At 35.8% G+C, this 27,958-nt stretch overlaps 2 protein-coding genes across 3 annotated transcripts; one reads left to right on the top strand and one right to left on the bottom strand.

Moving 5' to 3' along the window:
* Positions 1-556: 556 nt before the first annotated feature.
* znf644a (zinc finger protein 644a) lies at positions 557-14,160 on the bottom strand. 2 transcript variants are annotated; one of them, XM_027026379.2, is made up of 7 exons: positions 14,072-14,160; positions 8,506-9,761; positions 7,019-8,160; positions 5,352-5,942; positions 4,182-4,307; positions 3,567-3,669; positions 557-1,533 (listed from the first exon to the last, which is right to left on the bottom strand). In XM_027026379.2, the coding sequence occupies exons 2-7, from the start codon at positions 9,744-9,746 to the stop codon at positions 1,341-1,343; spliced, it is 3,396 nt and encodes a 1,131-aa protein (XP_026882180.2). In that variant the 5' UTR covers positions 9,747-9,761; positions 14,072-14,160; the 3' UTR covers positions 557-1,340. The 2 variants fall into 2 exon arrangements, with proteins under 2 accessions (XP_026882180.2, XP_026882172.2); XM_027026371.2 differs by having other exon boundaries at positions 7,019-9,761.
* Positions 14,161-15,793: 1,633 nt separating this feature from the next.
* hfm1 (helicase for meiosis 1) lies at positions 15,794-27,840 on the top strand. The gene is made up of 38 exons (XM_035534359.1): positions 15,794-15,864; positions 16,038-16,150; positions 16,379-16,634; positions 16,869-17,116; positions 17,346-17,387; positions 17,486-17,556; positions 17,653-17,785; positions 17,934-18,085; positions 18,195-18,272; positions 18,400-18,555; positions 18,674-18,874; positions 18,954-19,042; positions 19,125-19,168; positions 19,323-19,424; positions 19,582-19,727; positions 20,324-20,418; positions 20,579-20,712; positions 20,797-20,844; positions 20,941-21,021; positions 21,217-21,308; positions 21,462-21,568; positions 21,650-21,697; positions 21,837-21,934; positions 22,143-22,277; positions 22,539-22,624; positions 22,764-22,847; positions 23,031-23,188; positions 23,303-23,406; positions 23,716-23,925; positions 25,209-25,286; positions 25,405-25,526; positions 25,632-25,714; positions 25,997-26,073; positions 26,665-26,907; positions 26,999-27,056; positions 27,144-27,174; positions 27,541-27,683; positions 27,755-27,840. Exons 1-38 carry the CDS (start codon positions 15,794-15,796, stop codon positions 27,816-27,818), a joined length of 4,281 nt encoding a protein of 1,426 aa, XP_035390252.1. The 3' UTR covers positions 27,819-27,840.
* The last annotated feature ends 118 nt before the right edge of the window (positions 27,841-27,958 follow it).

The following is a 27,958-nucleotide window of genomic DNA, read 5'->3' as shown; positions in this document are numbered from 1 at the left end:
TATATGTATGTGTGTGTGTGTGTGTTATATGTTATGCCCAAATTTCATTTTCTATATTTAACAATACTCTGCTATTGGTTAGTTATATTAAGTAGGAGATCTTAATTTTTATTTATTTTTTAAAAACCAGTGCAACACTGCCATTTCTCCTGTCTTGAAAACATTCCACTACCCTCATAATATATGGTCAAAAGTGATGTTGGGGACAGAACCTGAATGTTGGTGACTGGAGTAGAGGGTACCTTTATGTTGACTGTGGCATCAAGCTGCAATCACTTACTATACACACACAAAACATGTACTACATAGATGTACATGGTGCTATGGCCAGTGAGCACCAATAAAGGCCAATTTAAAAAGTAGTCAGTGAATATAAATTATACCAATAGCAATTAAGTATACACTTTAGTGACAGAAATGTAAGAAACAGACTGCTATCCTTGGCAAAAAGTGATAATGTGGAACATACAATCAAGATTAATACATTTAAAACAGTGTGACATTACATTCACTGTGTAATATTAATATCCCAGCTTAGTATTAATATTCCAATAGGTTAAAACATAAAAAAGGAACTTTTTTATTCTGCACGACAAAAAAATCTTTCAAGATTTACATTTTGACATAAATTATTTAAAACAAAAATATAACAAAAATAGTTAAAATAACTAAACGTAATTTTTTTTCCAGCACAAATGGCAAAACCTACTTTTCACATGTGTGGTAGTCAAAATTAGGGGATGCAGTGTGTGCGTGACCCATTTCTGACACAAAAAATGACACGCATAATTATGTAGTTATACACATATTATAGAAATCGGTTAAACCCCTAATAGTGACAGACCAATTTGTTTTTCATAAATCATGTTGTAATTTAAAAAGGTGTTAAGTAAATATATCTACTATATTTTTTCTATACATTTGCACCATAGATGAACAAGTGGGAGGATTAAAGGTTTAAATGGAATTTCATTTAAAAAAAAATCATACAGTATTATTTCAGTTTTTGTAGAGGCTACTTCAATTTCTGTGAAATAAAACCCTATCTGAAAAGGTTTGTGAAGTGTCTGAGGTAACAGTTGTCTTTTGGTGTTGGTCTCCACTGAAATCTCAACACATTCACCCACCATGAGTACTGTTATTAATGAATCATATAAAACACAAGGACAACGCAACAATACTAAAAAACTGTTGGGTTAAGAGCTGAACATCATTGTGCGCTGAAGTGTGAAAATTCAATTACTTATTATTCAAGACCATATAAACTTGCACAGGAGGTAAAATCATTTACAAATACATCATATCATGGACAACAGACAAATCTTCTGTGTATTCTGATCTCATGAGCTTGCTTGCATTGCAGATGGTTGGGTTTGTGGTTCTGTGTCTGAGCTAGGCTCTTCAGGAAAGCAAGTGACCTCCACCATTCCTGCCCCTGTGCGTGGTACAGCAGTGTTCATAATGTGCCTCTGTAAATGCTTCACCCAGTCCTCCTGTACAGACAGTGGGCCCTGGAAGACTAAATCACAAAACCTGCACACAAATGTAAAGCGTGCCAAAGGTTACTCATCTCCAGGGGTATCAATGTGTTGACAAAGTAACAGTTAGTTCCTGAGTCAGTCATTGACCAACACAGGTTTCTTCCAGTCACCTAATTGTTAGTCATTCAGGCTCAAGTTGAGCCCAAATCTTCTTGTGTTTTATTAATCGTACCTATGTTAGCCTGTACTATTTGGCCAAAAGTATGTGGACCTTCCTCCTCCTCCTTGATCTGCCCATGTCAACTGTAATTGCTATTATTGGGAAATGGAAGCTTCTAGGAGAAATGGCAGCTCAGCCATGAAGTGGCAGACCACACAAACTTAAAGAGCAGGGCTCACGAGTGCAGAAGTGCAGAAAAAAAATAAAAATAAAATCACTTATACTCTATTACATCACTCACTACCAGTTCCAGACTGAGCAGCTGCACACAAGCTTAAGATCACTGTGCACAATGCCAAGCTACAGCTGCAGTGGTGTATCGCTCTGGAGCAGTGAAAATGTGCTGTTTGGAGTGATGAATAATGCTTCACTGTCAGTTTTGTGGACAAATCTGATTTGGCGGATGCCAGCAGAAAGCTACCTGCTGGAATGCGTACTGCCAACAAGAAGACCCCATACTCCCAGTGAAAGTTCATTTTAATGCTACAGCACACAAAGACATTTTTGATGATCATATGCTTCCAACTTTGTGGCAACAGTGTAGGGGGCGGCCCTTTCCTGTTCCAACATGACTGTATCCCTGTAGACAAAGCGAGGTCCATAAAGACATGGTTTATCAAGTCTGGTGTGGAGGAACTTGCTCAGAGCCCTGACCTCAATTCACTGAACACCTTTGGGATGAACTGGAATGTCAACTCTGAGCCAGGTTTTCTCATCCAACATCACTGTCTGACCTCACAAATGGTCTTTTGAATGAATGGACACAAATCCCAACAAATATGCTCAAATTTAAACATCAAACCTTCTCGTAAGAATGGAGGTTGCTGCAGCTGGGTGGCAACTCCATATTAATGCCCATGTTTTTAGAATGAGATGTCTAAGCATACTAGAGAGGAGTGATGGTCAGATGGCCACATACTTTTGGCCATACAGTGTATACATGTTTTCTTTACATACAAATACCATATAGAGTACTATGAAAATATTTTAGGCAATGAAGAAACTGTAAACCTATTTAAAAAAAACCAACAACTATACAACACTGCTAAAACAAAACACTATATATATATATGCAAATATATATTATTTTTTGTGTATTTCACTTGATTAAAAAAATTAAACTGAAAACAGGCGCCTCCAATGAGCTCTTTTCATTTGCAAGGACCTTTTAGCATGGTAATGACTCCAAACACAACAAAAGCACAAATAAGACCTACATCAGTGCACTTACAGAAAGGGCAGAACAGAGTCCCACCCTCCAGAGAACAAAGCCCACCCTCAACATAACTGAAGCTGTGTGGGATCACTTGAACAGGATAATAAATCAAAAAGCAGCCAGTCAATGTTAAAAACAAACAAACAAACAAACAAAGAAAAATCCCAAACAAACCAATAATAACAAAAGCTAGGAAAACTTTCCAGGGTGCTACATTTAGTTTAATTTATTTTAAGAAAATAATTACTTCCTGCCCCGCTAGGTTTTGTTTCTTTCATGTTATCTGGTTTTATATTGCTATCACAGAATAGATTTGCATAATACTGAATATAGAAATAAAAGAAACAAAACTACTGCGTTAGGTAAATATTAGTATGTAAGATAGCTAACACAGACGACCTATACTAGGCTTCAGTGTTTTTTCCAGCATTAAAACACATATTTTGGACTAATGTTTTTGGACTATTTTAGTTTAACCTTTTAAGCGTCAGAAGCAAATAGCTGTCCTGTGGCAGATGTATGTGAAGTCACTGGAGACTCAGGTGGTGAGGAAACAAGATACACACAGACACACAATCCCAATATCACAAAATTATGAACTGCTATTCTTACTATGCAACACCGTAATATACAAATACAAGTACAATACCTGCACGTGAGTCTGTAAATTTCCTCTGGAGTGTGCAACAAAGGAAAAGTCTTCTTCTTTGACCCAGACCTTGACCTTTGCTTTCTTTGTTTACAGTCATACGCTGAAAAAACAACAACAAAACTTTAATATAAGGTAAGCGGTTCCTTAGGTATTAAAGGAACATTCTAACGTTTTTTAAACCTTATCTATATCTGCTGCAGCTATAGCATATTATTGATAATCCCATACAATAATTTCAGTCTTCAAACGCAGACTGAAAACCCATCTATTTGTGGAATATTTAAATGACCACTGACCCTGCTCCTATATTGACTAACTATACTAGTACTTTTTGTAGGGTATTGTTTATTACACTGATTATGTCTAACAAACTCTAGTACTTATTGTTTATTACAATAATCATTGTTTAAAATAGACCTTATGAATTTTGTACTTCTAGGCATCAGCAGTGATCCTTGTATTTCTACAGTATTGTAGTTCATTGGTATCTTGGAATCTAACCTATTGTATTGGCTAGGATGTATTCTATAAGTAAATGACAGCACTTTTGTAAGTTGCTCTGGATAAAAGCATCTGCTAAATGGCATAAATGTAAATGTAAAGGATACTTACTTGATCCTTCCAAAAGTGCATTTCTTTTTCGACGTGCATATGCCCTCAAATGATTGGAGAGACTAACACCACTGTGAAAAGTTGCATTACAGTGAATGCAAACTTTCCTGTTCAGTTCACTTTTCTCTAAAAAAGAAAAAGGTCAGTAGTTTTAAAAACTGCCAAGTACTTATATTACACTAAGCTGTTAAACCCTCAAGTCAGCCTACAAGTCTTATTTCTTTACTAAAAAATCACTTAATCTAAATCTCCTAATCACTAATCAATCAATCAGACAAAACAAATATTGAGATATATTGGGCAGTTGTTCATTGGGAGATGCTGAGACAAAAGCAGTATACATATAATGAGGAATATCTAAGCCCACAAGCTGAAATAAGGCTAAATGTTTTAGTAACAGGACATTTCCATTTGAAACTAACTTAAAACTCACTTGAACCTAACTAACGTAATTTCCATTTGAAACTAATCAAAACACCAACAGCAATTTTGTTACCTGTAAAAGACTTGGTATTACATTAAAAAAAAAAAAAAAAAATCCACAATAATGAATGCAGTGACAAAAACTGCTGATGTTCACTGCTGCTGCAGCACCAATGCCAACTATGTACTAAATTACTGGTACCACCATTCTTGAATAGCATGTACACTTGATTTTCTGGGGCTACATTAAGAAGAAAAACTTTTTTTTTTTCTTCAGTGAGCCTGAATGATTTAAGTACAGAAAAAATTCCTGAGTACTATGAAAAGTGTTCTCTATTAGACTAACTGTAGCAGTCAACATGAACATTACATGTTGGCATATTTTTAAATAAAGCTAAAGCCTTCTCAGTGTAGAATCTACAACAGCCCTTGAAATGTATACAGATTTGTAATTTAAAACTATTAAAATCCTACTATTGATCAATTGAACAACCCAAGAACTGGCAGGGTGTTAATTTGCGGAAAAAGTAGTTAAGCACATTTTAATGTTCAGCAATAACTGTTTAACCTACTTTTATTAATTATTTGTATAATTGTCCATAATAATGCTAAACTGGAACATTTTCCCATTTGTTAAGAAAATAAAAAGTCATAAATGTACACATTGCACTATAACCTCTAAACAAATGTGTATCATATCTGCATTTGTTCAAAGAAATTTTAAAAAGAAAAAGGAACAAATAATACCTGATATTGAGTTTGGCAGTGTTTTAAAATGTTGTAGTGGTGGAACACGCTCTTTAACTGGGGATAAAAGAAGAGCCTTTCTTGCTGTTTGGGGGAGGCTTTTGGCTTTGGCCTCCTCGTGAGCTCTTCTCTTTTTCAGAATTCCTATTAGATCACTTGATGGTGATTCTTTCATCCCATCTTTAGTCTCTGGCTTTTTCTTGTCCTCTACTGACCGAGAAGAAACATATCCTTGTTGTTTGCCACTCTGTCCAAAACGCTGCACTTTAGCAGTGGAGAAAACTAGACCATTGCTTAATCTAAAAGGATATAAAGTATTCGAGGCACGGCACTTCTTCTCAAGAGCCTGCAATTTCAACTGGAACTGCTTTTTGTCACGCATCAGTTCCTTTAGTATAATTACAGGTGATTTGGTCGTAGATGAAGAGCATGCTTTTCCTAGGCGCTTCAGATGGCCCCGAACATGATTTGACAGACCAGTCCTTGTGTCAAACCACTCCCTACATAGTGGGCAGGTAAGCTCTGACGGCTGCTCTGACTGCTGCTCTGGTGGGTGTTCTCTCGGCTGCTCAGGCTGAGGCGAGTCCACCTCTGTTACAATAAAAAACAAAGTAACAGTCATTTTGCAATAAGATGCACAATAGTAATGAAAACTTCAAAATTGTCCCTCATGTGAAATACTTTATTCTAGTACTTGTCAAAATTCCAGCATGTTTCAAATAATTTGTGCAAGCATCTTTATGGTCAGAATTTAAAACATTTTAATGAAACTGTAATTTCATAATGCCTTAACTGCACAGTCTAAACCTGTCTTATGTAATTTCATAAGCCAGGTTTATACTATACAATTATCGTGATAATTATGGTGTCCCAGACAACAATAGTAGACTAAAAAATCCTTTGGTCCCGAGTTAGTATCTGTGGGTACTGTGTCATGCTCCACAGCAGCCGATTCAGTGCTTCTATGACCAAATACTGCCTACAATTATCTTCTGGCAGTATCAGAAATTTTGATCCAAAATCTCAGTGTGACCTTTGCTATGATGCACATCTAAAAACATCCAATAGGGAGCAGAGTGGAACTATGAAAATTAAGTATGTGCACTTAAAAGAACATTTTGTGCAATTGTGGGAGGAGAGAGAATGCCTTTTGATGTCTCCTTTGAGCAAAAATAAGTGACATATGGATAATAGCAGAATATCATAACTTTCTAAAATTGTGGGTTTATTGCCAGAAAAACTCTCTCATATATTTTGACTTTCACTCCAAGTTACACTGCATAGGGTGTCTTGGAATTTGATCAAGAATTCAACTGTAGAAGCTCATAGTGTAAAGCGTAAAGTCGAATTTCAGCTTTTAGTCATAATTTACATGCAACAACTGAACTGATCTAATGTGAATTCACAATGAACTCATTTGAGATTAAAAAAAATAATAACATTTTTATATATACACAACATTTGCAAGTTTTATTATAGAGCTCACCAAGTCCCATAGCAGTATGAATTTGATATAGCATTAATAGTATTCTCATGGACCATGAAGTGTTCTAAAATGGTACCATTCAATACCAATTTCATGAGTCTTGTACTTTTAGTGACTACATATGAAAATAGGAAAATTAGACTAAAGCACTTAAGATAATTTGAAGAAACTGAATGGTCACCTGTTTTAACTTGAGACACTGCAGCCATCCTTCGCCGAACAGGAGGCACTTTATCTTGTGAAGCTACCTGAGCCACTGACACGGCATGGCGTGCGTTATAGCTCAGACCCACCCTGTGCAAATGCCCTCTTATGTGGTTGGAGAGACCGACCCCTGACTCAAATAGAGCGGGGCAGTACGGGCAAGACTTCAGATCTATTTCAAAGCCTGAACGGGCCCCATGGTTCAATGCTGAACTTGACTCAGACATGTCACCACATACTTCTGTTTCCATACATTCTTCTTTGATCGAAAGCATTTGCAGGGAATCTAGATCTCGCTCTAAATGACCATCTGAGGCACGTGGACTTCCCTTTGTAGGAGTTGAACGTTTCCTTAAAAATTGGCTGTTGGTATATAAAGCATCTTTAAACTCAGGTGTAGTAAGGTGTGAACTGGAGTTATGGCTAGAATTGTGTATAAAACCATCCTCTTTATTCACTTCCATATATTTTTCTGACACATCCGTTTTCTTAAAAATTTGCCTACATTTAGGAAAGTCAATTAGAATATGTTGGCCTTGCATGTTATGGAAAGGAGTGGACATTTTTCTTTTGGAAGGGGACTTCTTTAACGCTGGCTTCCCTAAAGGTAAATGTTCACAGCTGGAGCTTGATTTTTCGCTTTGGGAACCGTCATCATTACTGCTTATGACACCTTCACATGAACTACCATCAGATTTCAAACTGCCAACTGAGCCCCCCTCCTTAACTGTAAACAGTTCCCTCTTGCTCTTGGACAGGGAGGCTGTACCATCTTTCCCAGACAGTGTGGCTTCTGGATCAAGAGAATCATCAATACAGTCCTTCCCAAGGTCTGGACATTTAGTCGTTATGGTGACTTTGTCAGACATCTTATTAGATTTGCTTTCTGAGCCATTGTATTCATTATGTCTTTTCCGAGACAAGAGTGTGTTAATTGATTTGTCAAGTCTTGATTCATTTTTAGGCAATTTATCATTTGCTGTATCTTTTTGTTTCATTTTGTCCATCTGTAATATTCTGGGTGTTTGATCAGACACCATGCTTTCATTTTTCCTAGAGTCCTCAGATAATAGTTGTTGTGCTTCTTTCTCTGGTGACTGTGAACCTGCACTGGGCAATCTGCAGAAAGAGGAAGACTGTTTAGTTGGAGATCTATTTTTGCTACTTTCCAAACTGTGCACATCATCTTTTGAATTCACACCAAAAATCTGTCGATGCAATATCTCAACATGACTCCTAAGAATGTTTTTGTTTTTTGTTTTGAAAGAACACACTTTACAGGAGAATGAGGTTGGACATGAAGTTGCTGCATTTCTATCCGATACATACTTTTGTTCCTCTAATCCATCTTGCTTTCCCATTATCAGATACTGATCATCACTTACACGGTGTTCACAAAGCATATGACCTTTCAGCTCAGTTTCATTCAATGCCACATAATTACACTTTTCGCAGTGATAGTACCTTTTGTCCTTTTCATGTGTTTTTGCATGTTGAACAAACGTGTTGGGGCAGTTGGTTCCAAAAGTGCATTGTGGGCACTGTAACCTTGCATCTTTGCCCTCATCTTTAAGTTTATCTGTTCCCTTAATTTCCTCTACAAATTTCTCTCTCTTATTCTGGTGAATAGTTATGTGTTTTAAAAGTGAATTATGATCAAAAAAAGCCCTCCCACACTCTTTGCATATGAATGGCTTTTGATTTGGCGCATTTGAGCGATTTTTCATGTGCCTTCGTGAATGAGATTTATCTTTAAATTTGCTATTGCTCGGAAAAAACATAGCTTCCTCCTCTGAGCCAGAGTCTGTTGATAGATTCTCTTTGACAAACCCAAGCTTCTGACTTGTCCTGTTTTTCGCTGGTTTAGGAAAAAAGCGTTTGAAGGCCACTGTAGTTCCATTTGAGTATGGCAAATTTTTCGATACTGCCGAATGTGATCCGGGTCGTTTCCACTGAGGCTCTCCCTTGTTGACAGTACCATTGTCTATTTGGCTTCCATCACCCAGGTGATCGTTTTTTGAATCTAAATTCAAATCTGTATAGAGATCCTCTGAGGGATCTACCATTACCACCATGTCCATTTTACGCTTCCTCTTTCTATGGCTGACAGATGGAGAAACTGTCGAAATTTTTTCCTCCGTTTCAGAACGATCATGATCCTCCAGCAGGAACTTCATGAACTCTCTCTGAGGATTCCAGCCAAGATCATTTCCATCATCATAGCTATCTACTGAGTTTTCAGGAGATTCTGCATCAAAGCCCCAAATACCACGGTGTTCAACATCTTCAGCAGTTAACATCTGTCGTATTGTCATTTCTCTGTCTTTCCTAACTGGATCACTTTCTTCAAATTGGATGTTGGCTGTAACAGTAGAATTCTGTGCATGCAATGATTTAGGGAGGAATCCTGGAACATTCTTGGAAATGTCCAGCAGAATTTCATCTGATATATTGGGTGAAGTTGATCCATTGACATAAGCAGCTTTGGCTGGCCCATCAGCACAGATGGAGTCAATAAAACTAACATGTGTCAGTAGATCTGCTTGGTCACTATTGGTTGTTATGTTTTCACATGGGCACTGCATTGATGGATCCAAAGCACTTTCTTCAGGAGAGAATGTTTGCTTGCTCATTACATTCTCAGAGATTTCAGACATGGAATTGTCATTTTCTTCTTTCTTGGGACTCTCCTTCAAAGCAGACATGCCTCAGGACTAGTTCTGGGAGATGCAAAAAGAAAACAAATGTAATAAAATGCAGAAGGTAATTCAGACCATAGTTATATTTTAACTTTTACCACTATTACAACTTTTGCCAAATTCTGACTCACAGTTATAACATTTACCAATATTCTTCCTGTAAACTTGAAGCAATAGCTGTTAATTCTAATATGTGATGTTAGTATTGAGAACTATGTAATCAGTATTTAGTAGGTGTTTCAACCAGTACTTAAAACAATAAAAATGTAAAAAGAAAAAATGCAACCTGTAACTGTAAACTGAATAAAATTAAAAATGTAAAAGTTTAAAATTTACAACTGTGCAATTAGCATTGGGTTTCTTCCAAGAATTTCTCATATGCTACTGAAGGTTTTATATGAAGCTGTTCTGCTTTTTAGCTAAAGTGCACTCTTTTATAACATGTTGTTTTCTCCCAACATGGTATGATGATATGCAATTTTGTTATAAAAAATCAAATCAATCACTTCAGAATCAAAATTCTCATCAAACCTGAAATTATGTGCATCATTACACCAACAAGGTTTACTATTCATGCTATGAACTAAGTAGTGGCATATAGAACAGCTAATTGATTAGTTGTTTATCAGTTTCAGACCATTTAATGCAGTCCACTTAATAAGGTTCAAGTCAAAGTATGTATGGAAGTATGAAAAATAATGTGAATACAGGGAAATATAACTTCCATGATTTAGAAAAAATACTACATTGTGCTTATACTGCAACATATTGCAAATCCAACATGCTTCAGAATATATAATTCAAAAAACTGTGATGACCCTGCTGTGATTAAAGACTGGTCTATATTATTTTTTACAAATATTATAGTTTTTGGATCATTTAAAGGTTGAGATGAATAAAACTTGGTCTGGTTGCTAACATCACACAGAAAGAACATTTGAGATGAGTTCACTTGCATAATGCAGCTTTCTGTTTATTACATTGCTATATTTCAATATATGCAAATGAGAAGTCAGGCAACCTAACAAGGAAACAAACTGAGGGCATCATCAGAAACGTTCTAGATGTATGACACAGCAATAAGACACATTCAATTATGCTTAATATTTCTCTGAGCCGACATCACAGAACAGATATTTCAGAGTACTTCCTGCTTCCTTCACAGGCAAATTACAACAGAAGAGTATTGGGAGAAATAGGATAACTGGATTGAATAAACATCAACTGAATCTACCAGAATTTCAGATCCATTGACTAAGTGCAAGTGTATCACTAAGGAGTAAGCTGTAATCAACGTTTTGACAAACACAAAATGGTTGATCAATTAATTACCATTAGTGTTTTAGTACATCAAGAGATTTAATTCAAATTATGTAACAATAATTTTTAGTTTCACTGTGGTACAATGATGATTTAAGTTTCACACATGGACGTTCAATGCAATCTCTCACTCTGTGAGGCAAAGTTAACTTTACATTCAAAAAGTCCCTGTAAACAGTATACAACTCATCTTAGCATACTAGCTAAATAGTCTCAACACTGTCGTGTTGCATGTTTGGTTAACCTGCCTAAATCACCATCGATTATTTGCAAAATGATTCAAGCTACAGGAATGTAGCTAACGTTAGAAGAGTTGTCAAGCTGTTTGGACTTAGCTGGTTTAGTGGGGTGCATTTTATATTTTATTTAATAATGTCACATACAGGATGCTGAGACTAGAGTTTCTTTTTTATGTCCTAACATTTTACAACCAACTTCTGTGATAGCTTTTTTATTTCCATTTTTATCTACATTTCATGTTTTTCACATCGAGACTTAGTCTAAACACATCCAAACCCAGATTACTACTAAAATTAGACTAAAAATACATTGAATGCAAAATAACCACTGATGATAAAATTAAATCCGAGAACATATTTAATCCATGTGAAGAAACATGAATCTAAATTGTCACTTAAATGTAATTTTTTTGGGGGTAGAGGATAGGTATTACACATTTTCCATCGTTTAAGCTGCATTTATCTCAAGAAAATTCCTTAAAATGTCATACATCTGAGACAAGCACAGCAAACACATGCTTGCTTGTTTTTGTTAATGTAGTTATGCCTTCTACTAGGCGTGTGTAAGATTTGTTTGTACTCACTATTGTGTATAAAAAAATACAAAAACAAAAAACCCACTTGATTCAAAATGTAATTGTCCTGACACAAATAAATAAAGGACATGATATGCCTCGGTTGAGATTTATATGATTTACATATAAACAACTCAGAAACTATGACAGATTAAATAGATTTACAGCATTTGTCAGATGCTGTTATCCAGAGTGACTTATATTTATCAGTACATTTCACACAGTATGTGTGCTCCCTGGGAATAGAACCCATAACTTTGTTGTTGTAGCACCTTGCTACTTTTTTTTTTTTTTTTTTTTAAATCAGGTTGTAATCAGTTTTTCTTTTGTACATGGTCCACCATATTTTTCCACAATTATGGTCACAACAAATGGTTCAAGAAGGTTGCAGTGTGTCTGAAAAAGTAACTAGAACCAGAAAACTATTGTTGTTATTTTGAGCAGTTTATTTAAGGCAAAATATATTAATAAAAGTTAATTAATCTTACATTTAGATTTTTTACAGTTATGTTAGTTACATGTAGTATAATTTATTTCCTGAAATGTTTAAAGATAAAGAGGATACAGGCATGCAAATTTGTTGATATTGCACCATTTCCAATTTCATATTAAAAAAAAAACAAAACAAAAAAAACGCAGAGTGGATGCAACATCAAACCAAGATGTTGATGTTGCAATTTTTATGCTTGTCTGAAATGCAACTGACTATAAATAAAAAATTCCACTGCTAATATAAAAATAATGAACAATTGCCATTTCACTGAATAGCTTACACCGATTAACACTAAACTATAGTTACTTAAGGATGAACAATAGTAATGACAAAAAGTGATATAGGCCTACATAAAAATTGTGCGCAAAACCCAGCACATAATGGACAATTTTGCATTAACATATTGTGCTATATTGTAGCTTGTGCTACCTGACTTATTCTGGGTGTGTTGAATTAAAGGAATACGCCTACAATCTGTAGTCAACAACTGAACAGCATTATTTTTTATCTGACTTTTATTTTGAAGTCAGATTTGGATGAATTTCTGTTTCTTGTACTATAGAATGCACATATTTAGATGTACATGTCTCGTTTTTTATATTAACATCTAATGATCAATTGGCTAAGTACTAAATGTTTCTAGCCACCTAGCGTCTGATTTATTTTACATCTTAGCTAAATTCCTGTGATTATGACACATTAGTAACTGATTTTACCATGGATTTACCACATTGCAAATAGGCTGGGAAAGTGTCTTTGTTACATTATCTCCTAATGTATTGTAGATCTACAAAATGTCTAACTGTAAAACACCTAATCAAGGAAAATATAAGTTTCAAGTTTTGATCAAACACTTGTTTATATATCAACAGGAACCTACACTTGTAGTTGTGTTATGACATGTGCTAATGTTGACACATTTAAACAAATGTTCGCCATTTAAATTTCAAGTTTACATAAAACACTTGTTTATATCTAAACAGGAACCTCCACCTGTACAGTTGTTATGGCATGTGCTACTATTGACACATTTTTATACAAATGTTCTCCACTGAAATGTGATTTCTATACCGTTTTTTTTTTTGTTTAGCTAGCTTGTTATTTGACTTCTGCAATATGGTAAAAATGATTTAAGCAGCAAGCTAAAAAAAAACGTGTGCTTTTGTCTTGGATAATGTGAATTACTGATGCACAAGAGAGAAAAAAAAGTTATAGTACAATGATATAAATCACTCGTCCTTAAGAGTACACAAACTTAATCCAAGTAGTCAGACAGATTACGAACACTGAACCTTCACGTGAATTTAGCTGCTGATCAAAACGAATTTACAATCAGTCGCATGTCTTGATTAAGTACTGTCTGCATTTGTAGATATGCTAGCTAGCAAATTCCCATCAAGCATTCAGTTCTGCAGCCTCTCTCATTTGAAACCGTGCAATTTCCCACCGTGCATCCGTCTTAAAAGGCCCGATAGGTAATTTCTTCGAAAGGTAGGTAGCTAGCCATCACTGACATCCTCAGTACTGCTTATCTTACTCTTGTTGCTAATGCACGTTGAGACTAAGTGTTAGCAAGGTAGGTAGCAATCATTGCCTATTATGTTCTATATCGAGCTTAAGAACACAGCTACCCGCTGTAAAATCTAAAGGAAAGTGGAATTGTATTACCCTGAAAACATATCATGCAGACAATTTTTGCCATACCTTTCTGTTGCCGAAACTGAGAACAATAACACTTAAGTGAAATCATTTCATTTTTACTCGCTCAAACCTTCCATCCATTGCGAAGCCGCCATATTTGCGCGATGGTCTATGGATAAGACCAGTAAACCTTTTTGAGGGGATACAAAAAGAAGTACATGTATTAAATACCAAATTAAACGTTTTAGCGTGATAGATAATAATTTGCAATTAGAATAAAAAAACTGTTACTTGCGTGACCCATTTATCTTACTATACATATTATTTAATATTACAGTTTCGATCAATAAAGTAAATAGTTTCACCCAAAGATAAAGTGGAATAGTCCAAATAGGTGGCATCGAAAGCGCTGTCGGTAAAAAAAAGACAGACCAACCAGTGGTTATTAAGAAAGAAAAGACAAAGCGACTCCCGTCTGCTTTATTTAGCTATAAACACTACCACTTGGTTTAATTCTATGTGGTTCGGTTAATTGTGCGCTTATAAATCGGAAAACCCATCAGAAAACGACAACTTTTGGTTTTAGCTAGCGTTAGGTAGCTAGATAATGAAAATTAGTCGCCATACCTACCCCCCCCCCTCACCACCAAAACCACCACCACCTTGGTGGCAAGAGTCCCCATCAAACCGATTAAAGTTTTTCAGCCAGCTAGTTATATTACCTACTACAACCACTACATTGAAACAGGACACAAATTCCGCTTTGGTGGACAGATTGCTTGATGTATTTTAACAGATGGCAACGTGAGTTAGGCGTAACATTATAACCCATGCAAATATCAAGATAAGCAGCCAGGGTAGTTATCGCCTGCTGGGTACCTAATAACACCTATAGGTGGCTGATTAGCCGCGTTATCTGTCTTCGAGGTACCGCTTTGCACGAGATCGTGACGCGAGACAAAACTAATAGCTAGTTAGCAAACTAGCTAAAATAGTTAGGTATCTGAATGTCCTGCAAAGTATTAGCTAACAGCTAGCTACCTAGCTAACGATCTTAACGACACCATACTCCCTGACGTAATATTAGCAACATTTCTGTTTCATAAACAATTTATTTTTTCCTCCTTGAGAGGGTGCCTGTAGCTAAATTGTTGCTATTGTTTCAAGCTAATTCTTGAAACCACTATTCCCCACGGCATTGGTTGGAAAGTTAGACTAGCTAGGTTAGCTTGATAGCTATCAGTGTTTTAGTGCAAAACGAAATTACAATAGCCAGCTAAGATAAGATAGTTAAATAGCTAGATTTTGATATATGGTTATTTGAGGGTCATTCATTAAAAACTAATACTAGCTAACTAAATAGTTGCGTAACTTAGTTTCTCGAGAACCTTTGTTAAAAACAAGTTTCCAAAGTCTTCACTGTGGTGAGTTAGTTTACGCTAGCTAACTTAGCTTGTAGATAAAGTATTTTAAGTAAACTATATTAAGTAATTGAAAGTGCCATTCATTGTGGTAACTGTTATGGGGAAATGATTTGAGTTATACATTATTGTGACTTTTAGAAGATATGTTCGTGCAGTTGGGTAACTTTAGCATAATTGTGTGCTGTTGTGAATCGACGGCATGCCTAAATAAGCATCAGAGGGCAAGGAATATGTTCAGGCTGATTTGTGGTAGGCCAGCTAGCTACTTAGCCTAAATGCAGCTATACTCTTAACCTTTCTTCTACCTCATTCTGCCTTACCTTATTGATTACATTACCAGGTTGTGTTTAAATGGACCCAGATGTCAGAGTCTGAAGAATTCATTTTACCCCTTGATAACCTGTTTTTTGACAGACCAGTGGTTCATAAAGTGTGAGTAGATTAGGTTTAATAGGTTAGATTAAGAATAAGATTCACAATTTAAACAGGACAGCTCATGTCTTTAAATTATTATTTTCCTTTTAGAATTAGATGTTGAGTGCAAGTAAGTATCATTTTTGAAGAAGGAAATTAATGTAGTCTTACTTCTGATCCTGAGCATATAGGAAACCATTATGCCAGGATCAAAATGTCTGGCAGCCGGATGCTGCTTCTGTAATTTCAGAAATATCAGTAGCTCAAGACATCCAGAAAGAGGCCAAATACCTCTTTTCAACTGGTGAGTCATACACAAGTACTGGGTATTGTTTTCAATTATTTTCATGGGAGAATACCTGTTGACATCCTGTTTGAAAATGTGTCATGTATGATAAGGCTGTAATATGAGTATTGCTTTACAAGTGAGTGTATGAACTAGCTAGTGCCTGCCCATGTTACAATCAGTTCAAATGATTAAGAAAATGTCTTTATTAAAGTGTCAGAAAACCACCTCATCCTGTTCACAAAGGTTTCTCTCAGAAGGCAAGGACATTTTTGCCGCCTTTCCGCCAACCCAATGTCTGTTCAGGAAAATGTATCCGAAATCTGGCAGATAAAGAAGGAGGCCAGAAGGCATTTGGCGCATGGGCTCCTGACTCATCTTCAGACAGGTTCCACACTGCTGACAGTAATAATCAAGTCTACCCCAGCACACTGGAAAATTTAGATCATCTTGTGGAAACCAGATCTTTTCATTCCCGTTCCAGCCCTCGCTTCCAGACTCGGTACACCTAGTATATTATTGAATTTGTCTATTAATAACTAATGGACCTTATAATATATTGTTTATATTATGTGTATTCCAATGTATTCTATTGTCTTTTGGAATATACAGCAGTGCAAAGTGTTTCATTTTCTTTGGTTGTTCAAAATCAGACTTGATGGAACAATAAATCATGGATCTAACTACTACTGGGACTTTTCTTTGGATTAAATTTTTTAAAATATTCACCCTGTAGGTTGTTCAAAGCTCCCTTGACGAGCTCAGTGAGCAACTGTGTCTCGGTTCCAACAAAACCCAACCACAGCCTCAGTCATGTTGCCATAGCAACTGAGCATCCACCTACAATGCTTGCTGTTGCTACCTGTGGACCCTTTAAGGAACTAGGCCAGATCAAGAAATGTAGCCCGTCACAACAAAAGTGTGACTCCGGTCTGGAAAAAACTCAACTTCTCCCCATCACTCCCAAACCTGTTCAGATTCAAGGTAATATAAATTTCACTACATATTGCTACATTAGCTCACTGGCTAGTGAGTATACTATGTGCTATATATTTTGGTATTTCCATTTAGTCATAATGGCTTAAGAAAGACTACTGTACTTACCTACTATGCACCAAGATTTGTACACATATTGGAAATGAATGTGATACTGTAGCTGAAACTAGCAAGAATAAACAAATAAGTGGTGATTTTTTTTCTCCTTTCATTTCAGGGTTATCATGCCCAGGGATTCTTCGTTCTGTCTCTGAAATTCGTATCCTCAAAAAATTAATGAAAGACCCAGTTCCCCCAGATACAGATATGTTAATTTTTCCCTAGTTTGAAATGATTGCCTTAATGATAATTGCATAGCTGCTAAATTTAGAAGTGTCTTCAGAGACTTCCCCTACTTCAACTATGTGCAGTCCAAAGCACTGGATGATGTAAGTGTCAATCATTCAAATAAATTCCATTGAATTAATGGTTTATTACAATGTACTTCATATTTTTATGAACACTTTATTATCACTATGTTTGAGGTTCTGTACACCAGCAAGAACTTTGTTGCCTGTGCACCCACTGGCTCAGGAAAAACTGTGCTCTTTGAGTTGGCTATTATTCGACTTCTTATGGAGACCACAGAGCCTTGGCACAATGTCAGAGCCGTCTACAGTAGGTTATAGCTTCCCCTTGTCTTATTTAAATTTTCTCTCTTCTATATTTTAACTTTATATTGAATTTGTGAGTGAGTACATTTTGCCTACATGACCACATAGATGTTGCCCCAGTCATGTTCTTGCTGTTTTTATTCTGTTTTCAGTGGCACCAATTAAAGCCCTTTGCAATCAGCAATATGAAAACTGGAAGCAGAAATTTGGGCCCCTAGGACTGAACTGCAAAGAACTGACAGGTGACACTGAGATAGATGATTTTTTTGAAATCCAGGATGCTCATCTTATTATGACAACACCTGTAAGTTATACCAAGTTTTGATTTATGCACCAATACATTCTGAATTAAACAGAGCTAGAAACTGAAACACTGAATCATGTTTTACTAATGTTACATCCCCCATTTAAAGGAAAAGTGGGACAGCATGACGCGAAAGTGGAGGGATAACTGTTTATTGCATTCAGTCCGACTCTTCCTCATTGATGAGGTCTTTATTATTTTTACTGATATCTATATTTGTATTACAGCAGCAGTGAGTCAGTGTCATTTCTGTGTTTTGTTGCTTTTTAAAAAATTTTTTTATAGAGCTCTCTTAATCTGGCACTGCACTGTAGGTACACGTGGTGAAAGACTTAACCCGTGGAGCTACTCTGGAGGTTGTGGTCAGCAGAATGAAAGCCATACACTCTTACCGTATGGCTGAAAATCCAGACTCTAAGACCAACACCAGATTTATAGCAGTCTCTGCCACCATTCCTAACTTTTGTGATGTGAGCAAATCCAAGAACTATAAAAATTAATTTACTGGAATTATTTACTGGGGTCTGGGTAGTAACTGTTCCTATGTTTGTTTGTTTTGTTTTTTTTTGGTTTTTTTTAATTCTAAAGATAGCTGATTGGCTGTCAGATGATCTGGGACTAGCCACTTGTCTGGAGATGGATGAGAGTCATAGACCGGTGAAACTGAGGAAGGTGGTGCTGGGATTCCCCAGTATAAACAATCAGAATGAATTCAAGTTTGATCTCTCTCTCAATTACAAAATGGCCAGTATCATTCAGACCTATTCTGATCAGAAACCAACATTGGTGGTAAGTGGGATTTACTGCGTTCTTTGCAGTTTTAATTGACTTTTTCTTGCCTTTTTACTGTTTTTTATGTTTTTCAAAGTTTTGCTCCACTCGGAAAGGAGTTCAGCAGTCTGCTGCAGTGCTAGCCAAAGATGCCAGATTCATTATGAGTAGTGATCACAAACAGCGGTGTGTTTTCTTTCTACTGTTGTCTTTTTAACATAGATAAATTTATGTTGTGGTGACTATAACTCATTGTATTGATTCACAGGTTAAAGAAATATGCCAACTCTCTTTTTGATTCAAAACTCAGAGGTTGGTACATCTTTTTTACATACTTAGTAAGTAAGAAGGGATCAAATCCGTACTTAGTTAAAAACTATGAATTGTATTATGGAAACCTCTTGAAAGAGAGATGTGTGAGGTCTGTGAACTGATATAGTGTTTTCTCTAATATGTGTCTATTAAGATCTAATTATCTGTGGTGTGGGATATCATCATGCTGGTGTTAGTGCGTCAGACAGAAAAGTGGTTGAAGACGCATTCACTGTCGGTGACTTGCCTGTCCTCTGTGAGTGCTGTTTTTGCATTAATGCAAAAAAACATCATCTATCATACCAACAATAATCTGTAATTTATTTTCCATTATTATTCTCTTAATTTTCTCTTTCTTTTCTGTGTTTTTATGTAAAATGTGAAATGGTTTTAAAAATATGTTATTTAACCAGTTACCACCAGCACTTTGGCAATGGGTGTGAACCTTCCGGCTCACCTGGTGGTGATCAAGTCCACAATGCATTATGTTGGCGGGTCATGTGAGGAATATAGTGAGGCTGACTTGTTACAAATGATTGGCCGAGCAGGTAGGCCACAGGTACAGAACTATATTTCAGGACGCATTTCACGTAGTACGGAACTAACCTTAGGACACATTTCACGTAATACTGAACTAAACTAAAGGTTTGCCAGTTCACACCCCCACTGCTGCCAAGTTGCCACTGTTTGGCCCTTGAGCAAGGCTCAAACTGTTATAATTGTATAATTGTTATAAAGGTGTCAGCTAAGTGTCAGCTTTAAACAAAAATTTAAAAAAAGCAAAAAACTGGTGTGGAGTACTAAACTAAACCCCAGGATACAATATTCAGGAAACTAAACTAAATCTCAGGACTTAATCTCAAATCTATAGTATTGAACCAATCCTTAGAACATCTTGTACATGGTCCCACAGGACACAGTGCACATTCTACTGAAACTCAGGGCCATAGTTCCACTAACCTAAGGACTGACCATGCTCTTTTGAACAGAACATCAAGACACAAGTGTACAGACTGCTGTAAAGTGTAATGCTCAAATTTGTCATCAAAGTGTTTCACACTGATGGTATTTGTCAATTATCTGATCTTTTTCATGGACAGAATAGTTGTGACAGACATTTTGAGGGTGAGATAAACTCATTAATCTATCTTTTAGTTTGATACATCAGCAACTGCTGTGATTATGACACGGTCTCAAACCAAAGACAAGTACATGCAGTTTTTGAATGGTTCTGAGACCATAGAGAGCAGGTATGGTATTAGTAGAGCTGACAAAAAAAGAGTATTATAATAATGGACTTTAAGCAGCTTTAGTCACTTCTTTTAAAACTCAATTTCTAATTTTTTTTATATATATTGTGATTGTACTTGTGATTTATAAATTATTGACAAGTTAATTTCCTGTTATTAGCTTGCATACAAACTTGGTGGAACACCTGAATGCTGAGATTTGCCTTCACACGATCTCTGATGTAAACATGGCTTTAGATTGGATTCGTTCCACTTTCCTTTATATCAGAGCTTTGAAGAATCCCAAACACTATGGTTAGTATGTCCTCCATACCTCCTGCCAGCAAAGGTAAATTGTGCAAGCTATTCTGCTTTCAAATCAGTTTAAATTTGTTTCAGGTTTTTCCCCTGATCTTGACAAATGTGGGATTGAAACCAAACTGCAAGGTATGCCAAATCCTTAGGTTTGTACAATTTCTGGCTTCAGTGACCAGACTTATTCCTGATTTATTCCGGCTGTCATTTGGCTTTGTCTTATTTCAGAGCTCTGTCTAAAGAACCTAAACTCATTGGCCTCATTTCATTTGATTGCAATGGATGAAGATATAAACATCAAGCCTACAGGTGGTAGATCGTACTCTATTTCATATTTTATAGTATGTGTGAGTAGTTTTCAAGATGTAGCCTAAATATTTTAAATATTACTTACGCCAAACACTGTCCAAAAAGTGTTCTTTAATATGTACATGAGTAAAAGGTGTCTTTACTTTATCTCTTTTTTTTTGCCAATGCCCTACATCCAATGTTGCTCACACACAGAGAGTGGGAAGCTTATGGCCAGGTACTATGTCGCATTTGACACTATGAAACAGTTTAGCAAGGTGACTGGTAGAGAGTCCTTGTCAGAGTTGGTGAGTGTGTACCACAAAACTTGTTTTTCCCAACAAGTTGGGCTGTTTGATAATACATACATTTTTGTTTGCAGCTAATTCTTGTTTACTATTATAAGGTTTTAAAAATTGTTAAAAATACAAAACCTGAACTTTAATATCTGCACATGTTAGATTGAAATGATATCACAGGGGAAGGAGTTTAATGACGTACAACTAAGAGTCAGTGAGAAGAGGACCCTGAACACACTGAACAAGGATAAGAACAGAGTCACTATCAGGTCAGGTAGATTCATTTCCAGACACTCATTAGAACCTAAACATCTTTGACAATAACCAAATGGGGAGCAATTATATTTTAGGTATCCCATGGATGGGAAGATCAAAACTAACAACATGAAAGTAAACTGGTATGTTTCACTCCTAATCAGTGTTTTTGTTTTTGTTTCTTTGTCTTTCACAATCACATCTAGAGTCTTTGTTTGTAGTCCCTGCTGTGTTTGGGGTTGGCATTTGATACTCTACTGTATTATTCCGTTCTCACCACAGTTTGATTCAAGCTCAGTTAGGCTGCATTCCAGTTCAGGAGTTTGGACTGACTCAAGACACTGGGAAAATATTCAGGAATGGAATCCGAGTTAGCAAATGTAAACTGTCTTTTATGAAACTAATATTCTGATGACATTTGTGTAATTATTAAAAAATGTGTTTTGTATCATTGGCTTTCTATTAAATTACATTCTATTAAATTACGTTTCTAATGTCAGTAGTATTACTTTGCATACCTTCATTGTTTACTCTGTGTTTCCACATGAATGCTTGTTTCAGCAGCATGTTTTGATTGGATTTTGTTAGGCCTGGCAGAGTTTCTCAGTCACCACCCCCAAAAGAATTTCTCAGCTCAGCTCAATTCCTTGATTTTGGCCAAGTGTTTCAGAGCTAAGCTGTGGGAAAATTCTCCCTATGTCTCCAAGCAGCTGGATAAGATAGGTAGGTTGATCATCTAAACTGTTTATAGCTCATCTTGTTAAAACATGGTGTTAGTAACATCAACTTCATGGGTTAAATTCCCTGGGAGCACACATACTGTCATACAGATAAATGTATAAGCTGCTCTGGATAAACATGTCTGTCAGATGCTGATATGTAAATTGTTGCTTTGGGTGAAAAAGAGATGTTTTTAATAGCTATTGCAGTGACAATATAGTTCAAAGATTTTTAATTCAGTTAATCAAATACTCATTGTTCCAGGGTTGTCCCTGGCAACCGCCATGGTGAATGCAGGATTGACCTCGTTCAACAAGATTGAAGCAACAAATGCCAGGGAACTGGAGCTTGTATGTACTAAAACGAATATGGTTGTACCCTCTAAAAACATTTCTAATCAAGTGCTTTATTTAGTCCTGAAGCAAGTGTTACTGACTATTGAGTGAGTTGTTGTAACTATGTACTTTCATGATCAGTGTTTGTGTTCAGATTATGAACAGACATCCTCCATTTGGAAATCAGATCAAAGAAGCTGTCAGCAAACTCCCAAAATATGAAGTTAGTATGGAACAGGTGATGGGTGTTCTCTCTTTATTTTAAATAAAGACTCATGTAATATTACAGTTTCAGTGGATTATGTAAAAATGAAAACTGTGTTCTATTGTGTTCTGTGTTCTATGAATGTCTAATGTACTTAATATTTAAGTACTTTCTAATAATGCATAAATGTATAAATATTAAAATTTTATTTTTCAGCTTCCAAGATACAGTGCCTGTACAGCAGAGATTGTTGTCATGGTGAACTTGAAAAATTTTGAGCAGCTCATGACCAAAAGAACTGCCCCAGACCACCATTATGTTACTGTAATAATGGGGGATTGTGACAACAATGTGGTCTTCCTGCAGAAGATCCCGTAAGACCCAGAGTAATTTGGGTCAAATTGCTTAAAATGTTTTGTTTGTTAATTTGTTGGTTTTAAAGATTAGTGATAAATAAAAAGGTTATGACATATTTTTCATGTAATCAGAGATGCTATGCTTTTGAAGTCTGGGAGCTGGTCAAGGAAGACTGAAGTTGCAAGAACACCTAAGGGAGATGAGATCAGCATTCATTTGATAAGTTCTGAATTTGGTATATTAACTTAATTCTCTTTTTTATATATATATATATATATATATATATATATATATATATATATATATATATATATATATATATATATAAATTAAAAATTTCTCAAACTGATTTCCTAATGTTAGTACTGTGGCATAAATATTGTGGCTTGGCCTTTCTTGATAAGTAGTTGAAACCATTTTAGACCAGTTTTCTCAAAAGAAACTATATTTCTTTGGTATACTGTTTTATATTATATTTCTTAGTTTCAGATGTCTTTAAATTAGGTGAAATCTAATGCAATGCATATATGTGTGTGTTGTGTAGTGGGACTGGATATCCAGCAGAAATTCAGTGCATTCTACTCAAAAGCAAAGGTTTCATCTGAATCACTTGGTGTGGGGAGCATAGCATATGTGCCTCAGAGTGAACAGGAAACATCACACAGACACACCAGCACAGTGCTCAATTATCACAGGGTCATACCAAGAGCCCAGGTTGCAGCACAGAAAGTTCAGTATTCTCCAGAGGACCAAGGTATTGTAGGCTAAGTATTCCTAGCTCTTAAAACAGTTGAGCCTTCTTCTTTACCCTTTAAATTGGTACCACTAATAGTAAATGTACAATAAGATTACATTTATAAAAGGGTTATGGATGGTTATTAATTGCCCACATTAAGCCCACATTCATCTATACTCTTAAATCTCAGACCCCATTTACACCAGTGTCATGAGTGATCAGATTGTGAGTGGTCAGCTGAGAGGCATACTTGTTACACCAGGCCTTTTCATGTGACTCTAATTTCAAAACTGATCACTTTGTTTTTTTATGTTACTTACAACAATTACACTGGTGGGAATGCTGTTCTTATCCTTTCTGGTTTGCAAGCAAGCCATTTAGCAAGTTTATTAAATATATGAATTGGGGCATAAACATATCCCAGCATAATAATGTGTTTCTGATAAGGACATCTTTTGATGTTCTCTTTAAAGCACTGAGATGGTTTATCATTACATTACAATTACAGTATGGCCATTTGCAACCTTGAACATCTCCAAATGTGATTTGGCTGATTGGATCACACTGTCTCTCTTAGGTGTATATGACCCTGTTTACACTTAACACAGACCAATTGTGATCACTTGTGACACTTGAAAATACCAAGTGTAAATATAGCCTCAGATTTTATTGGTTGCTTAGCTAACTTTGTGTTCTCCATCAGTCAGCATTACACTTGTCATCTTCATCAGAAAAGTCACTACCACGTAACCACCAACAGGATGTTGTACATTAACATATGAAATGATTAAGTTCACATTCTTCAGGTCAACATATTACTGTAGCTCATTTTATTTATTTAACAACTGCTCATTTATTATTTTTAAGGTGTTTATGACCCAATTAATAACAATGAACAGAACTGTATAACTAAGCTATTAAATCTTTTTAAAGGGCAGCCTCATTGTAAAATGGTACACAGAAATATATTGAAAATATACACTCATTATTTTATTTTTTTAGCAACATCATGGTTTTAGAAAAACCTTGTTATTGTAGAGTGGGAAGTGATAGCTCATGTGTTGTCAATCACAAATGTTCTTGGTCACCTTCAATATTCCCATCAATGCTGCTTTGCATGATTAACTTGTACTAGCTCAACATTCATGCCCTACCGTGTCAGTGTTAATTCCGTGTTGAGAGTTGTCTGCCACCCATATAATATCTGGGCAGCAGCGGTCTTGAGGTTCTAACCTGACCAGTGATGTATATTGTTGTGGATATTTTAACTGCGTCAGTACTTCCACCTGTTCATGCTGCAGATCACACTCAGACAGAAATTGGCAAAAGGCAGTGTAACCATTTCTGTAAAAACAAAGAGCTTTGTGGCCATGACTGCTGTGAGTACCAGAGTAACAAGAATACTTATTTATTAGAATGCTAACTTATTTATTAGAATGTGAAACTTGATTATCAAATGAAGAATGTTTTGTTTTTGACTAATCTCCCATCCTTTAGGCAAAGTTGGAGTACAGGTGGGGATAAAAAGACCAAATCAAGAGTCCATTTTCTCATCATATCTCAAAGATCTAAAGATAAGGAATGAGAAGCTCATAGATACCCCAGTCAAACGTTTAAAGGTCAATTAGTGCTTCTTGTTTTCACATCACATGTTTCCCATCATATGCAGTTTTACATCTGTAAAATTACGATATTGAAGCTATACTTTTATCATGTTTTCTTAGATGAGAATGAATAATAAAGCAGACAGTATCAGTATGAAGCAGTTCTCATACAAACCCAAAGACACAATTCCAGCTCATACCAGGTACTGTAGTGTTTTAGACTAGCTAACAAGTGCTGGAGTAGTTTTAGAGAAAAATGACAAAGGCCTACATAGTTTATGAGAATAAAATGGGTCTACCACTGTGAAGAAATCAACTATCTGATGAATAATGTCCAAAATGTATTCTGATATCTGGAAACCTGAATAGCCTCACTAAGATAATGTGCACCCACCTTAAAATTTATGTAGTATTCTTACTACAGTGATATGGTCTGTGCTGCTATTTTTCTAAAGATTTGAGAAATGTCATTATTATCTTAAAAGTGTGAACCACAAAATGGAAGTGGGCCAGGGCTTTGCCACACCTCAAGATCTGGCATATTTTGAGTCAGACCATGATGGTAAGCATATATTATCAAAATCCTCACACATTTATAACAACATGAATTGATTTGAGCGTAAATGGTGCCCTGTTTACCAAGACTAATTGAAGAGTGACAAAGCAGTGCATTTCTTTCCAGCAGATGGCATCATAGCTCTGAGCCATTGATTTTTTTCAAACACACCACATAGGTGGACCAAAGTGTTGTTTCCTGTACACGTTATATGGTGATACGGAACTAATCGTAATCCATCGGCGTATACTGTTTAACACAACTGCGAATAATTGATTGTGTTTATATTACTTTAACTTGATATTGATTTTATAGATTTTTTTGTAGTTTTAGAACACAGTGGAGAAACAAGTGTTCCATGCTAAAACGACACTTCAAAGTAAAATATTTTTGTTGCTGTTTTGTTTTTATTTTATGTATTTTCTGTGAAGATATGCAGTAACTGCTGAATAATGCACAAAATACAATTAAAAAATAATAATTCACTGGGTAGGACTAAATAACAAAGTAAAATGCATGGATTACACTGAACATGGTGAATAAAAACAAACAAAACTCTTAAAATAGTTTGTGTTCTTACCAATGCAACTGTTGCAGATGTTTTTATAAGGAGAGAAACTACAGAGAGACCGATGAGCAGAATTCCTGCCAGTCACAAGAGAACTCATGCCATCATATCACAACCAAACCTCAGCACTGACAGTGACTCTGTGCCTGATGCTCTCAATGTGACATTTGACCTAGCAGGGGATGACTGGGATGATTTTGATGATGATAATTTGGTTCTTGCTTGTGAGGTTTCATGCAAGGAGGATTGGAATGACTGTTCTAAATCAACAGGTGCTTTAGGCTTTTCGTAATTGTGACTATATTTACTTTAGAAAAAAAACAAATTTTCATTTGCATGTTAAAAAGTTTGTTAATTTTTCAGATTGTCAGAGTTCGGTTCTTTCTACCGAAACAGAGCCTAAATCTGGATTATCAGCAGGGTCAGGCATTGAATCTTATGAAAATATGTATTTCCAAGATTATTATTTTAGCAAATAAATTAACATACTTTTGACATCTACCTGCAGGATTGTACCTGCTGCTACAGCATCACAAAGAGTGAGTTTGACTAATCCATATTCTTAGCTGGCCAGAGAACTTCAGAGGTTGATGTTTTACCTGATTTAACTCATTTACATTATTATTTAACATAAAAGAAAATTATTTAACTCATCAGGAGATTTACAAGCTCTGTGTCATAATAAATCAAAGTAGGATAGGTCAAGAAGAATACTGAACTCTATCACTACGCTGTCCTTCCAGAACTTTGATTGATACCCCTTCCCAAGCATCTAGAATCCCAAGCATCTTTTAACACATGTATTAAAAATGTTCCCCAAGGAAAAGATTCCACAAAAAATTATTTTGATGCCTCTCAAGTCATTGTCATATATTCATTTTATTTTTTTCCCCTTTTTTTGACAGTGCACATGTCCAGAAATATCTGCAGCATCTGTGAAACATCCACTCCAAAAACAGCATGAGGCAAAAAATGTGTCGTTACAAAGGCGATTTAATTTTTTCTTAAAGGAAGATTCAGCAAAAGAAGAACACAAAGGCTTAGCCAGGTACTCACAGAAAAAGGTGTTAATTATTGTGTGTGAAATATATATATATAAAATAGTTGTTTTTTTTTCAGGGATCAAATGGAAGAGAAAAGTGAGGTTGATGTGTTCCTGGGTATATTTGAAGGGATTTTCTAGAGTGTCTTGGGGCTGTTCTTAATCAGTATTTATTTATTAGTTGATGTTTTATATTGAATACATTATATCTGTTACATTCTATGTTTAGACATATGTTTGTCATTTAAGCACATTTTAAGAAGTATTATTCAAACACAAGT

This window comes from Electrophorus electricus, chromosome 15 (assembly GCF_013358815.1).
Source record: "Electrophorus electricus isolate fEleEle1 chromosome 15, fEleEle1.pri, whole genome shotgun sequence".
Lineage (NCBI taxonomy): Eukaryota > Metazoa > Chordata > Actinopteri > Gymnotiformes > Gymnotidae > Electrophorus > Electrophorus electricus.
Note: the sequence above shows the minus strand (reverse complement) of the source record. Positions and strands in the feature narration are given on the sequence as shown.

Coding starts and splice junctions, on each gene's coding strand:
- znf644a (XM_027026371.2), bottom strand. CDS start 9,746: ATGTCTGCTTTGAAGGAGAGTCCCAAGAAAGAAGAAAATGACAATTCC. Junction 5,943..7,018: donor AGTGTCTCAAGTTAAAACAG/GTGACCATTCAG, acceptor TTATTGTAACAG/AGGTGGACTCGCCTCAGCCT. Junction 1,534..3,566: donor ATTTACAGACTCACGTGCAG/GTATTGTACTTG, acceptor ATTTGTGTGCAG/GTTTTGTGATTTAGTCTTCC.
- hfm1 (XM_035534359.1), top strand. CDS start 15,794: ATGTCAGAGTCTGAAGAATTCATTTTACCCCTTGATAACCTGTTTTTT. Junction 20,713..20,796: donor GAAGAATCCCAAACACTATG/GTTAGTATGTCC, acceptor AATTTGTTTCAG/GTTTTTCCCCTGATCTTGAC. Junction 21,569..21,649: donor AAGAACAGAGTCACTATCAG/GTCAGGTAGATT, acceptor ATTATATTTTAG/GTATCCCATGGATGGGAAGA.